This window comes from Cryptococcus neoformans (genome assembly GCF_000091045.1).
Source record: "Cryptococcus neoformans var. neoformans JEC21 chromosome 10 sequence".
NCBI lineage: Eukaryota > Fungi > Basidiomycota > Tremellomycetes > Tremellales > Cryptococcaceae > Cryptococcus > Cryptococcus deneoformans.
In genome coordinates this window covers 368,281-381,544 of record NC_006679.1, presented here as the reverse complement: position 1 = coordinate 381,544, position 13,264 = coordinate 368,281, and the positions used below count along the sequence as shown (strand labels likewise).

The 13,264-nt window shown below is 52.3% G+C and overlaps 3 protein-coding genes across 3 annotated transcripts; 1 reads left to right on the top strand and 2 right to left on the bottom strand.

Moving 5' to 3' along the window:
* Window positions 1–1,179: 1,179 nt before the first annotated feature.
* On the top strand, window positions 1,180–3,532 carry CNJ01350 (lactate transporter, putative). The gene is made up of 12 exons (XM_024657947.1): window positions 1,180–1,554; window positions 1,609–1,880; window positions 1,930–1,980; window positions 2,028–2,116; window positions 2,175–2,393; window positions 2,447–2,487; window positions 2,534–2,634; window positions 2,685–2,775; window positions 2,832–2,893; window positions 2,953–2,978; window positions 3,033–3,112; window positions 3,170–3,532. Exons 1-12 carry the CDS (start codon window positions 1,291–1,293, stop codon window positions 3,473–3,475), a joined length of 1,602 nt encoding a protein of 533 aa, XP_024513670.1. The 5' UTR covers window positions 1,180–1,290; the 3' UTR covers window positions 3,476–3,532.
* A 493-nt stretch (window positions 3,533–4,025) lies between these two features.
* CNJ01340 (DNA clamp loader, putative) lies at window positions 4,026–6,930 on the bottom strand. The gene is made up of 3 exons (XM_567511.2): window positions 6,158–6,930; window positions 5,418–6,087; window positions 4,026–5,353 (listed from the first exon to the last, which is right to left on the bottom strand). Exons 1-3 carry the CDS (start codon window positions 6,822–6,824, stop codon window positions 4,285–4,287), a joined length of 2,406 nt encoding a protein of 801 aa, XP_567511.1. The 5' UTR covers window positions 6,825–6,930; the 3' UTR covers window positions 4,026–4,284.
* Window positions 6,931–7,302: 372 nt separating this feature from the next.
* CNJ01330 (hypothetical protein) lies at window positions 7,303–13,159 on the bottom strand. Its single transcript, XM_024657946.1, has 14 exons — window positions 13,068–13,159; window positions 12,915–13,024; window positions 12,746–12,867; window positions 12,128–12,697; window positions 11,803–12,073; window positions 11,542–11,739; window positions 10,847–11,489; window positions 10,568–10,791; window positions 10,231–10,497; window positions 9,264–10,158; window positions 8,943–9,202; window positions 8,455–8,877; window positions 8,337–8,406; window positions 7,303–8,279 (listed from the first exon to the last, which is right to left on the bottom strand). The coding sequence occupies exons 3-14, from the start codon at window positions 12,850–12,852 to the stop codon at window positions 7,369–7,371; spliced, it is 4,839 nt and encodes a 1,612-aa protein (XP_024513669.1). The 5' UTR covers window positions 12,853–12,867; window positions 12,915–13,024; window positions 13,068–13,159; the 3' UTR covers window positions 7,303–7,368.
* Window positions 13,160–13,264: the final 105 nt, after the last annotated feature.

Genomic DNA, 13,264 nt, shown 5'->3' with positions numbered 1-13,264 from the left:
GTCCGAGTGCATGAAGTTCGTCAATAATAAGGAATCTACTATTGTTTCGATCAGCCTAAATGGAATCACCTGAAAAGGGCTCATTGTGGAGCAAACAGCAATGAGCCCTTGAGAACGCAAAATCATATATAACAATCTAAAGCTTGTCAGCTGCTAAAAATGATAGAGCACATGTTGCAACGATACTTGCTTTTTTGGGGAGCCTTCTCTCGACCGCACCAGAGAAGGGAGAAGAACTCGATTCTTACTTCAGAAGACATGCACAGCAGCATAAGCAGGTGATATATGTGACACATATCCCATGCCAACACCATTTCCCTGCTATAACTTCCATTAGACTCTTTTTATTACCGCCGAAACTGCTAGGTGTGAGCTCCGACACCGAAGCTTATCATCATAAATAGATATATAAATAATAATACGTATAGTAGAAAGATGTACACATCAAAGATCTTCTAACAGATGTGATTTCTGCTGTCCCGTCATGGTCACCTTTATTACGTTCTATTCTGTTGCTCATCTCATTGCTGTCCCCCTCTCTTGTGCTTCTTTCAATAGGCTGTTGATTATTTATATATATGGAACCAAACAAACATTTGTGGATGGAGCATAACATTTATTTGATTATTAATGCTTTATTAAGGCGCATCCGACTATGAATTAAAAAGACCGCACTACCCAAGAAGAGAGTGAATGCTCAGGGGAAAAAAGTCGGAAGCTGAGAAAGCGGGAAGGGATGAAAGCAAAAAAAATGTAGACTGTAGCAAGGCCAGCACTCGCTCGCAGCAGAAACAATTCGAAGACGCGGCGGGAGGAAGATCTTTGTTTTGGCCGTTGCGTTTGTAATTTCTGTGCCTGGTTCCTTGCTGTCCCCATTATGATGCCACGGCAGCTTACAAAATAAGTATGGCATCGCTGTCTAATCACAGTCGGATAGAGCTGCTAGTCGGGGGCGGATGATTGCATTGAGCAGATATATGGCAGCTAAGGTGGATGATAGAAGGAAAGAAAGAGAAGAAGCAAGACAGTCCGATAACTCGGTCTGGAAACCCACGGCATGACAAACCTCCCATGTTACTTTTCATCGTAAAAGAAAGTTTGCTCAGAGCAGAGGGAGGTCACAGTATAAAAACCTTATCCACTTAAAAGATCCATTTAACCAAGTAAAAGATCCCATGGTTCGCCTTCCTTTCCACACACGCCACCCATTAACCACTAGCGACCTACAACTAAGCCTACAGCTATAGCTATTCATAACTGCTTCGCCTTGTGTTCATCAAGGATCACCACATGTCCACCTCACACCTTCCTCACCACGCACAGGAGCAAAAGCTTCGCCACGAAGATGAGTCTGAATTCGCCCTTCCAGCGCGCCGCTCCTCTTCTATCCGCGATCAATTAGCAGCATGGCACGCCAACAGAGGGGACAGGTCCTTTTTGAGATGTATGATTCCCAGTCTACGACAGCCCGTCGCTGGAGAAGAACCTGAAACAAAGAACCCTTTTAAAATCATTCGAGCTGTTTCCCCTTTTGGATGGTTGATGTTTTTCTCGGTAAGCGCAATATTTCATTGCCAGGCGTGTCCCAGTTGATCTGTCTGTCCGCAGGGGTGGCTCGCATGGACAATCGATGGTTACGACTTTTTCTGTGTTCCCCTCACCCTTGACTCCTTAGCAGAGCAATTCGATGTCGCCCCCAGCTCCATTACTACTGCCATCACTCTTACCCTTCTATTTCGTTCATTGGGTGCCGTTATCATTGGTCTTTGTGCCGACCGTTATGGACGAAAGTGGACCTTGGTTTTCAACTGCCTTTTGATCATGGTATTCGAGCTTGGATCTGGGTTTGTCAACACGTACCAGCAATTCTTGGCCGTCAGGTGAGTTGCTCCTTTCTCCGCTGTAAGAGCTGTGCTGATCGACAAACAGGAGTTTGTTCGGTATTGCTATGGGCGGTATCTGGGGGTGTGCTGCAGCCACGTGAGTATTCTATTACCTTCTTGAAGCGATGTACTGACTCTGTATAGTGGTCTTGAGAATGTGCCTCCTATTGCCAGAGGCTTGTGCAGTGGTATTCTCCAGCAGGGTTACTCCTGTGGTTACCTTCTCGCCGCTGGTATGTGTCGAGTCTCGTCTGCGCATGGCACTTACTTATTAAGTTGACACTTTAACAGTCATCAATCTGACTGTCGTTCCAAAAAGCGAGTACGGTTGGCGAGCAATCTACCTCATGGGCGCGGGTTTCTCCCTGCTCGCCGCTATTGTCAGGTCTTGTCTCCCGGAATCCCGACAATTCATTGTCGCTCGAGAAGAAGCCAAGGCGAAGGGTATTTCCAGCAAACAGGCCTCTAAGAATTTCATCCGAGAACTAAGCAACATGTTCAGAACTAACTGTAAGTTTCCTCCAAAGAAAACTGGAGACAATGGTCTAAACAGTTTGTGGCAGGGCTTCGATGGATCTGGGCTGTCTGCCTTATGACTTTCTTCGTGCGTCACTTGGTGGCATACTACAGCCTATTAACAATGTGATCAGAGCTTCTTCGCCCACGGTAGTCAGGACCTTTACCCGACTTACCTTAAGACCACCAAAGGTCTTTCCAGTCCTCTCGCCTCCAAGGCTACTATCATCTCTAAGTGAGTTTTGCAGCCCGTTGTACTTTCCTTTCTGCTAACAAGCTGTATAGCTGTGGCGCTATCGTCGGTGGTACTATTGCTGGTCACGTCTCTCAATTTGTCGGCAGGCGGTTCGCAATCTTGGCGTGTTGTGTTTACACGGTAAGTGCACACTTGCTTCATTTACTGTTCGCTAATACGTGCTCATAAACTCCTAGGCTTGCTGGATTCCTCTTTGGATTCTTCCCGATAGCTTTGCTGGACTTGCTGCTGGTGGTTTGTAAGTAGAGACCGTCTGGTCTCGCAGATCATGGCGGCTGACAGTATCTCCTTCCCCAGCTTCATTCAAAGTGGTGTTCAGGGAGGCATGTTGACTTGACTGCGTTGATTGTGAAATCCTATACTGACGAATATCGTAGCTTGGGGTGTTGTCCCTGTGTACCTCGGCGAAATTGCTCCTCCAGCTTTCCGTGCTCTCTTCGGTGGCCTCTGCTACCAAGTAAGTTGTCTGATTATTTTTGTGGCCTTGAGAGAGAAGACTTACACCAACCATTAGCTTGGTAACATGGCCTCTGCAGGTTCTGCTCAAATCGAAGCCAACGCTGGTAAATCCCTCAAACTGGCCGGTACCGACATCCCAGACTACGCTGCTATCAACGGTATCCTCATCGGTGCTGTCATTGCCTTTGGTATCATTGTCGTTTTCCTCGGTCCCGAGGCGGACGGATCCCATTTCGAAAAGGCCAAGGTCGCTATCGAGCGAGGCGGCGGCGAAGTTGCTCCTACCGAGTTGTTTGAGAACAACACCGATGTACATAGACAGTTCTTGGACAAGCCTGAACTTTCACACCTTGAAGTCTGAGGTTCAGCACAAGGAAGGAAATGGCTTAAACATTTGGCGTGTTTAATTAGAGTCGTGATCTGTATGTTGTGTGTAATGGTGGTAATTTGTATGAATATTTTTGCGGTGTGATGAGTATATGACTATTGGCATTTTAAGGAATGTTGAGTTTATTATAATAAGCAATGCAGACTACACGTGTGCAAACAGGCCATGATGGAGACCGCAGAGACCTCGTCGCAACGAAGGGTTCTGGGGCCGAAGAGTCGGAAGATGATGAGAAAGCGGGAAGGGGCGGAAGCAAAAAGTGTGGCAGGCCAGCAGAGCGGGGGCCGTGGGTCGACGACGGCGGGGGGAAGAAGGAAGAAATAAATGACGTCAATAATCGTTACGCGACTGTTTTCTCCCAGGAACAAAAGTCTTTTCGACTGACAACGCCGTGCCTGCGAAATCCTTCTCATCTCTCCCCTGCTTTTCCCTCTTGCATCGATTTTCTCGCCTTTCGTCTCGCTCGGAAATTCCTTGCTGCTACATTGAATCCCATGGATGTTCACAAAGTGGGCGTATGTAGTTACAATCAAGCATGATGGATTCATAAACATTTCCAACATCGTAAAGAAGCACAAATGACTAATTGAGGCATATTCCAATCCGTTTCTCTCACGTTTTTATCGATAGGTAGCTCTTTTTTGTTTCTCCAAAGAGACTACCAAAGAACCCTGCATGACATGCAATCTCCTGTGTCAATGACATAAGCAAGCATAACCACAAAACAGCTATTCCAACCGCCTTTTTTCCCCTTTCTTCTTTCGTCCTAGTAGAAAGGACGATCACGCGTTCATTTCATCATCCGCCTTGGTCAAAGCCATCTTCTCCCTCACCCGCTTCACTTTGGCCTCCTCCCGCTCCCATAACTTCTTCACCTCCTCATCAGCTGTACCTTTACTTTGCCCCTCCGCGGACCACAAACCATCTTTCACGTCCTCTTCTCTCACACAGAACCCCACCTTGCTTGCGCTCGCGGAAATACCCCGGCCGGAACTAGAAGTGAGAGTGATCAAGCCGAGAGTTTCAAGGTTGGAGAGCAAGTCGCGATAGTCACTTTCTGGAGCTGGAGGGAATGGTGAAGTGGTGTGCGAAAGAAGGTGGGAGTAAGTAGCGTAAAGCGCGGAAGCAGGGATATCTGTCCCAGAGGCGGTAGGGGTGGAAGGGGTGTTTGTTCCGCTGTTGCCCATAGCCGGGCAACCATTCATACCAGCCCGTGTACGAGACAAGTACACCAACATGGCGACAAGCACCATCTTCCCTTGAAGTTGTACCGACTTGACTTTTTTGCCAGTGGCAGATCTTGAGCCAGCGGAGGAAGCCGAGGAAGAACCGGCAGCAGCACGGAGTTGAGCAGTGTAAGATGTGAGGGCTTTGAGAATGTGTGAGACGGCGACCTTGGTCATAGCCACAGGTTTCGGCTCGGGGTCATTAGCGGCCTGAGAAATTTTCCTGGTCCATTCTGCCTCGGCAAAGGAGATGGCAGAGCCGAGGACGCCAAGACACATGCGCAAGTCACCGTTCTGAGCTTCCACCTTTTTCCCAAGGAGGGTGATGGCCGTGGTGTCCACCTTGACGCCTTCAACCTTGGCAGCGTTGACGCGCGCGTTAACGATTGCGCTCATTTCGGTTTGCCCATAAGCCTTGAATGGCAAGACTTGAGGATGCATGCTGTTTGGAAGGACGAGACGAGCGCGGACGGTGAGGTCAAGGGTGTTGGAGATGGCGATGAGTTTTGTGGTGGATGAGGTGAGAGGGAGAGCGAAAAGCTTGGCGAAAAGATGGGAAATGGAAGGTGGGGCGGCGGCAGGGGGAGGAGGCATGAGAGAGTCGACTTCATCGAGGATAATGAAACTGTAAAAAAAGAATCAGCATGTGGGACAGAGGAAAAAAAAAGTGTTTGTCAAAATAAACGTACACCTTGTTCTCCTCTTGAGCCACGTATTTCCTGATATCATTTTCTGTCTTGCCACAATCTAGGGCTTCTCCTATTTCCTTCCACATATCCGTGGCCTTGATCCCCATACATCCAATTTCCACCACCTTCCATCCATCCTCTGCCAATTCTCTACCCATCGCCGTGACAAGTGCCGTCTTGCCCGTCCCCGGAGGTCCAGACACATACATGCCCACATCACTCTCGGCCTCTGACGTGCCAACATACGCCCTGATAGCCGACTTTTCCTCTTGTCTCCCAATAATCGTCTCATCAACCGAAGCACCAGCTGTAAAGCTCGTCGACAACCGGAGGAAAGATTTAAGCTGCTTGTACGGGTTTGCAGGTGCTTTCTCCGTCTCTGCATCACTTGCCTCTAAAATGTCTACTCCCAAGACATCACGAGCGGCTGCAGTTTCCTCGGGAGGGGTTGACGGAGGAGGTGTGGGGAGCATGGCGATGCTGCGGGTGACAGGTCGGTTTTTGGGCAGATGAGCGGCATGGCCCGATCTGTCACTGACGGAAAGTCTGTCAAAGGAGGAGGCGTCGAAAGAAGATGCTTGAGAAGGGGATGGGGATGGGAAGCGAGGACCGCCCCAGCCGCTGATGGAGGCTGAGGAGAAGGACGGTGCGAGTGATGAATGCCGGCTGCCTGATGATGAAAAATCGTTATCAGCAAGAGTTTGGTCAAGACTGGAAGGGAGGGAAGAGACGACACTTACTGCTGGTAGTCTCACTACGCACACTGTTAACACTTCCACTCCTCTTCCTACCTCCTTGCCCGCTGTAGGAGCCTCTGCTGGTCACTCTCATACGCTTCCTGGCAGGTTCAGGCTGCTGGTCCTCATCTTTTTTGGGAGGAATATTTTCCTTGCCCTTGCCAAATCTTCGTTCACCCAATCCCAAGCTGTCGCAGCCACCTTTCGGAGGCTCTGTTTCACCTCCACTAGCGCCCGCTGCGGCCTTGATCTGCGCCGGAGACGCGATGACAGGAGCAGACTGTGTACGTTGTAACGTGCCGGCACCACCTGATCGTGTGCTCGGCCCGGCTGGTAAGGCGCGCCCGCTACCACCATTCATTCCTGCACGACCGACGCCCCGCATGCCAGGACCGGACGGCGCGGGCATAGAGTTGGACGCGTGGAGAGCGAAGTTGGTCTGGCGGGTAGCGATAGTGAAGTGGGTGTTGTTCGACTGTGTGGACCTCGTGGCCGGCCTGCGCGAGGCAGAGTGTGCACGGGTGGTGGGCGGAGCTGTGGTGGGGGTGGACGGCGCGGAGAGGTCTGTGGCGGCGGGCGGGGCTGAGGCAGCGGGAGTGGGGGATGTGCTGTCTGCTGGAGATGCAGAGTTTTCGTCGTGGTGACGGGCACGCTTCGCTGGGCCAGCCATGGCGAGAGCGGGTGACGGAAAGAGGTGGACAGGAGAAAAAGGGGACAGGCCACGGAACACGATACGGGTGGGGAGAAGAAGAGTTGGCGGGAGTGTGGAGAGGTGAAAAGCAAGTGCCATGTTCCGGCGACAGGAAAAGCCAGGGCTGCACGGCAGAGTCCAGGACAGCGCCAGGCACACTTGCACTTTAACCCACACGGCCACATTCCAGCCACATCCAGTGCATGCCCGGCTCCACCACCGACCTCCAGCCACCACTCCCATGCATGCCCACAGGAAAACACTGCGGAAACTGCTTATCAGCCAAGATATCTTCCACAGCGGTCCTGTCCGCCTCTTTGGATTGTGGCAGCCCAACCTCCGCTTCAGGGCAGTCGGGCAGCCTCGAACGTATGCATCCGTGACGAGTATGTGCGGGCAGAATGACCACAGAAGAGATCTCTGGGCAATTTAAATAGTATATACCTTCACCTGACACGATTGAGCCAGACGTACTGCATGCCCTATGTGCTACAGTTCAACATGCACCACTACTCTATCAGCCTCACTCTGCTTGAGACTTTCTTCTCCCGCCCTTTGCCTTGCCCGTCGCACCTTCCTTTGCACTCTTCCCTGTCGCCTTCTTACTAACTCCCTTCCCACCCGTCGTCTTCCTGGCAGGTGCCTTAGCCGCCGCATTATTATTCTTCGCCGTCTTTTGCTTCTTACTCAGAGGAACCTCTGCCCCACTGTCTTCATCATTCTCATCCTCCTCCGCTGCGGCCGGGGCATCCTTGTTGGACCCTGTCGCCTTGTCTTTCCCGCTGCCGGACCGCTTGACTTTTGGTTTCTGCGGCGACGTTGACGAGGTGATGACAAGCTCCGGGGCAGATTTGACAGGTGCAACCTCGAGGACGTCGTTATCACGCACAGAGAAGAGTAGTGTCGCTGCCTGCTTTGCATACGCCGGTTCGCCCGCAAGCCCATCGCCCAGATTTCTCTCTGACGCAAACGTCTCCCATGAACGCCGAGGTTCTTCTTCCACAGGCGAAGCGGGGTTGGGGTCGGTCGTTGGCGAGAGCTCTCCATCTTCAGCAGGTTTACCGTAAGCATCCATCGTACCCGCATTCGGAGGCGCATCCCGTGTGATTTTGGGGTCAAAGAGAGTGATCGGGATAGACGACGCATCTTTCAGCGGTGCACTAGCAAGGAACAAGTCTTGAGGACCGATCTTGCGTTTGGATGGCCCGATATATTCAAACAGTTCCCAGCGACGATCGTCAAGTGGCAAGGCAGAGTCCGACACATGATCCGCGGTGTCTGGAGTGACGAGGGACATGTGTCGTTGCACAGGCGACAGATATGGCATGGCCGCTGATAGTTCGGGGAATGAACTAAGGATAGATTGCGCATGGGGAGAGACGGTTTCTGCCAAGAGAGCACTTTGGCATACAAGTCGTGCTTGGGGAGAAGTGCCTGCTTGCGATTCAGCTTTGAACTCTTGATCCAGACTCGTAAAAAAACAATACTTACAATCAATGATATACACCAGCATATCCGCCATTATCCTGGCGCTATTGGAATCAAGGATACCATCGCCGGCCTGGGGCTTGGTCAGCAAGCGTTTTGCTAACACAGGTCTTGAACTTACAAAAATAGCTTTCAAGAAGCAGACAGCTAGGTGCGGAAAATTTGGTTTTGGTGCCGTCAGCGATACGCTCTCGGATACCACAGAGCCTAGCGTAAACTTCAATAGGCCCATCACTGCTTTCAAGAGATGACTAGGCTGAGGCGGAGATATCCCGGGGGGTAACAAGAGATCGCTGCCATCGCGTGTCGTTGACAGGTTTCTCTCCACGGTCTGCAATGCTAAAGCGAGAAGGTCCAATAGCTTGTGCCGGGCGTTTAGTACCGATGGTTCGGTAACGGATTGTGAAGGCAGGTTGTTCATGCTGTCGAGGATGCGAAGCAGCTGGTCGATGGATTTGATATGGGTCTCAAGCTGCTGTTGTGATTCAGCTGCGATTGCATGGCCGAGCAATGTCGCGAGTCTCTCCATCCCTGCAGCAAGTATCTAAAAGATGCACATCAGTTTCCAATCCGCCTCTTTTTTTTTTTCTAACGGGACAAGGAACGCACTTCTTGAGTCACCATCGAATCAACTCCCTTGAACACCTCACATAACAAATCCGTATCATCCGCAGTCGTCTCACGATCCAGAGTAGCATGCACTAGTTGATTCAGCGTCTGCTTGGCCTCTGCCACATTCTGACCCTCTGCGATCCTCATCGTCAACGCTTTGAACTCTACACGCATCTCGAGGACGACTCGCGTCCAGCGCCACGCGCTGAATCGAGCAGACGTATCGAAATTCGGCAGGCCTTGTTTAGGTGATGGTTCTATAAAAAGGCTCATACTGTCAGTCTCTCTGACGACATGGGGCGGGGGTTGACGACTTACGGGTAGGCTTCTCCGACATGATACGCTTGAGCACATCAATCATCTTGCCCTCCAACCCCTGATCCATCCCCGGCCCACTCCATTCCCTCGCGAGGAAAGCGTCTTTCAGCAGATTCAGGTTCCTGAATGCCGCCGTCTTGAACTCTGCCGTCATCGCCAGATTCCTCAAAATCTCATCGATCCTGTGCGACACCTGATCAGGCAAAAGCTTGCTCTGCTCAAACACGACCAACAGGGGTAAATGTTGGATGAGGATCCCGACGGAAGAACCCTGTAGCACCGGCTGGCGCGAAGCTTGGACAATGAGAGATTCTTTCAGCGAAACGGGTGCAAGGTCGGGGATGAGCGGAGGTGAAATGAGGAGTTGCGCGATGATGTTGACGGTAGAGGTGATTGCTTGGATCTGCTTTGATGAAAGGCGTTTGCGGGGTGGGAGAGCGAACGGAGCGGCGTGTTTCCAAATGGGGAAAACGGCCTTTTCCAAGACGACCCAGGTGGAGAGGAAGCGGTGGGAAACGAGGAAGAGCAAGAGGCGGACCAGTACACCGGCTGGACGTGTCCGTCCCCCAAACGTTTCGACCACGTTGGCCGCAGAAAGGTTTTCGAGCCACGAGGTGACCGCATCATCCAACGAGTCGCCGTGCTGGCCCAAGACGGCAGACAAATGGGTCGAAATGACATGGTATAAAAATGGTTTTTGCTCGGTATTGCCTGCCTTTTGCACCACGTCGACAATCAACGTCCACCATTTCAACGACCAGCTCGAAAAGCGGCCGCATTGGCGGAAGAGTGCGGGGGCAACAGAGATGGCCGTGTTCTCTTTCCCTGTGGTCAGGATATGGGGTAAAACTTCAAAAACGTCCACCAGCTTGACACCCGCTGGAGGCGACGTCGACTATTGTTTTTAACCCGTCTTTTTTAGTAACTGCACTTCTTCTTCTGACGGGGAAAAGCCCGTGGCACTCACCTTGTCAACACTGGTCTGTAGTTGCTTCACCTCATCCTCGTCATCGGGCATCAACCTCTTCTTCTGAGCCAGTACTTTCAACAACTGCACCAACCTCGGATGCTCCTTTCCTTTTCTCTCCAAAGCATGGTGTCGATCGAGTAACTTGTCACCTAGCCTCGGCCATAAATCCATCGCCGTCCATACATCAGCATCGCGCTTGATGATGTCCAGTATGACATCAAGTATCTCGTCGTCCTCTGCTTCTTGTAGCGCCCGGACCATGAACTGTGAGACGAGATTGGGTGAGCTAACAAGGGGGGAGGAGAATGGCGGGGGGGGGCAAAAAAGAACTTACATCGGCGATTGTGGCGTAGCCGTGACTCTGTCTGAAAACTTGTGTTATCCGTGCAAACGTCGATGCGTCCATGGCCCGTCTCTCGCCATCGCTTCTGAGCGTTGCTCCCGCATTGGCAGCAATGGAAAATCTAGCAAAGACATAGAGGTAACGGGTCAACTGTGAAGATGCGGGGATCTCATAGTTGACCATTGTTTTGAGAGCTTCACTTTGTCCGTACGACTCTGCAGTGCGAAATAAATAAATAAGAAAAGACGACTTGGAAGAAGAACAACTCACCCAAGCCATACACTTCAGGCACATACTCCTTGACTTGCTCCTCAAAGGCTGCCAACACTGCTTTTTCTTCCAGCTCATCTCTTCTCCTTACTTCCAAGTCATCTCCACTCAAGGCGATCCTCCTCTGCTGCAAAAGATCCTTGGCCATCACGAAGACTGGCATCGACTTGAGTAATGCGAGGTGATGCGACCTGTCGTCGGACGCTGAGCGGAGATTCCTTGCAGTGTGACCGTTCGCGATCAGTGTCTGGAGGTACCGCCCATAGGAAAACATTCCTCTCCGCGTCAACTCGCCGATCGTGATCCCAATCGCGCGCACGTTATCTTCATTCCTCGCTGCGGGAGCTGTATCCAGCCACTTGTACACCACTTGAAACAGATCGATATGCTGTCTTTTCCCCAGCTTTGCTTGCGACGCTTGGTGTTCCTCCTGCTGCTCGTGCCAGTGTTTAAGCAAGGTATACACCGCATAAGGTCGATGAGCGCCGAGTTGGAAGAGACCCATTGACCAATTGAGAAGCGTGAACACTTTTTCTTCAAATTTGACAAGGTCGACGGGCGAGCAAGTGGGTGATGCTGCGCCGTCAAAGAATAGGAATGTGAGTTGACGCATATCGGTGTCTTTGCAGATGGAGTCGAGTTTCTAGCAAAGGAGGTATAAGTTTTTCCCGCGTAAAGAGGCATTCGCAACGTACCTGGATCTCTTCCATCCGCTGCCGCCGAGGATTCGAGCTACCGGCAGTAACAGTCGGTTTGAATGCGAGAGCCTCGTTGCGACGCTTGAGGTTCTCCCACTGGGGTGACGAGGTCGAGAGGATAGTGGCGAGAAGGGGAGAATGCAGCCTCCATGTCGAGGGGCTCAGCAAGACGTCCGGGTTGGCCTCGTATAAAGCCTTGTGTGTTATCAGCTTTTTGATCTTTATCTGAAACCTTTTTGCTTTTTTGCCTGGACGCACCTTGATGACAGTTATCAACATATCCTCCACTTTCTGCAGCAATTCCTTGCCGGGTGAATTTCTGACTTCTACCAGCTTGTCACATGCCGCTCTTAGGCAATGCCTTGCGCTCCCGAGATGATGCACCAGATCGTCCAGATACTCCCCGATGAGCTGCGCAAGGAATCCCAATTGGGCGAGGTTGACGTGTGTCAGATGGTCGGCGAGCCAGCCTGTAAAGAGCCGGGTTGATATCAGGTGTTTGGTATGTAACGCACGGAGAAGGCGGGTGCTACATTCGCGTTAGCTTGATTTGCCTGAGCTCGCAGAAAGTAAATGAAATCACCTATAATCCCACTTGGCCAGCCATTTCGCTCGAGCTTTTTCATCCTGCAAAATCCCACTGCCCGCTTTCGTCGCCGGCAACTTGCCGGCGACTTTCACCGTATTGGGAAGAGCGAGCTGGCCAAGCTGAATCCGTAGCCAAGAGATGACAGTGTTGGTAAACTCTTGCGAGTACCAGTCGTTGCTGGACACTGGCATGGCCGGAGTGGCGGTGACGGTCGTCGTCGAGCTCGGGGTCGCTGCAGCAGGCGAAGGCGCAGGCACGGATGCGGCCGTTTGGTGCTGCCTCGCCCGGTGCGCGGCGATATCGTTGGAACCGATGACTCGGATAAGCCATATAGCCCTGTCTATCGGGATGGGATCCATGGGCGCAAGATTGGGTGGTGGCTGGCGGACGGTGGTCAGTGGCGAGAACATGACGTCGAGAAGCTCGACGCCCTTGAAGCCGTGCGGGATCTGGTTGCGCATGAGCCAGTGCAGGGGGATATCCCGGTTGCCGAGGTCGGCGAGGAAGCCCAGCCGTTTGTTGTCCGTGTAGATGACCCGCCCCGGTATCCGGAACGACCGTTCGCTGTATGCAGTCAGCAAGCGACACGCAGGAGACGGGCACGCAGCGTACTGGAACTGTGGCATAGACTGCTCTTGCTTCTCGACGAGCTCCTTGCCGAGCTGCATGAGCATGGCGAGGCATCCGCCCGAGAGATGTTGGTGTATGGGTCCATGCATTGAGAATGTCTCGGCCTGTTCACACATGAGCGCCCGGCCGTGTATCTGGCACGCGTACTGACCACCTCGGAGACGAAGGGCTTGCCTGCGAAGCCGCTCTTGACGTTGTCCTCTGTGAGCACATCCTCCGGCTGGTCGAACCCGGGCCTGGAGGGGTAGAAGTCGGGGTAGCCTGCGGCTGGGTGAGCTCGCTGCGCTGGATGCATGGGACGTACCAAAGTCGACGCGGTTGTGGAGCACCGTCCTCCACGCTGGCGGGGCAAAGTCCTCTACGGCTGCGTTGTGTGCGACGTGTTTCCGGGGGAGGGGGAGGGGGGGCTTTCGGGGGGGGCTTTGTGCCGTGGCTCCTCGGCTGCTTGGCGGGGGGGGCGTACGGGTTCGTGCCCGGCGGGAATCGCTGCGTGGGCAGCAT

Excerpts from the sequence above, each read along its gene's own strand:
- CNJ01350 (XM_024657947.1), top strand. The coding sequence starts at position 1,291 with ATGTCCACCTCACACCTTCCTCACCACGCACAGGAGCAAAAGCTTCGC. Across the intron at positions 2,488-2,533 it reads TCTGCCTTATGACTTTCTTC|AGCTTCTTCGCCCACGGTAG; the intron begins GTGCGTCACTTG and ends CAATGTGATCAG. Across the intron at positions 3,113-3,169 it reads TCGGTGGCCTCTGCTACCAA|CTTGGTAACATGGCCTCTGC; the intron begins GTAAGTTGTCTG and ends ACCAACCATTAG.
- CNJ01340 (XM_567511.2), bottom strand. The coding sequence starts at position 6,824 with ATGGCTGGCCCAGCGAAGCGTGCCCGTCACCACGACGAAAACTCTGCA. Across the intron at positions 6,088-6,157 it reads GCGTAGTGAGACTACCAGCA|GCAGCCGGCATTCATCACTC; the intron begins GTAAGTGTCGTC and ends TTTCATCATCAG. Across the intron at positions 5,354-5,417 it reads GCTCAAGAGGAGAACAAGGT|TTTCATTATCCTCGATGAAG; the intron begins GTACGTTTATTT and ends CTTTTTTTACAG.
- CNJ01330 (XM_024657946.1), bottom strand. The coding sequence starts at position 12,852 with ATGCATGGACCCATACACCAACATCTCTCGGGCGGATGCCTCGCCATG. Across the intron at positions 12,074-12,127 it reads CTGGCCAAGTGGGATTATAG|CACCCGCCTTCTCCGTGCGT; the intron begins GTGATTTCATTT and ends ACGCGAATGTAG. Across the intron at positions 10,159-10,230 it reads TACAGACCAGTGTTGACAAG|TCGACGTCGCCTCCAGCGGG; the intron begins GTGAGTGCCACG and ends TAAAAACAATAG.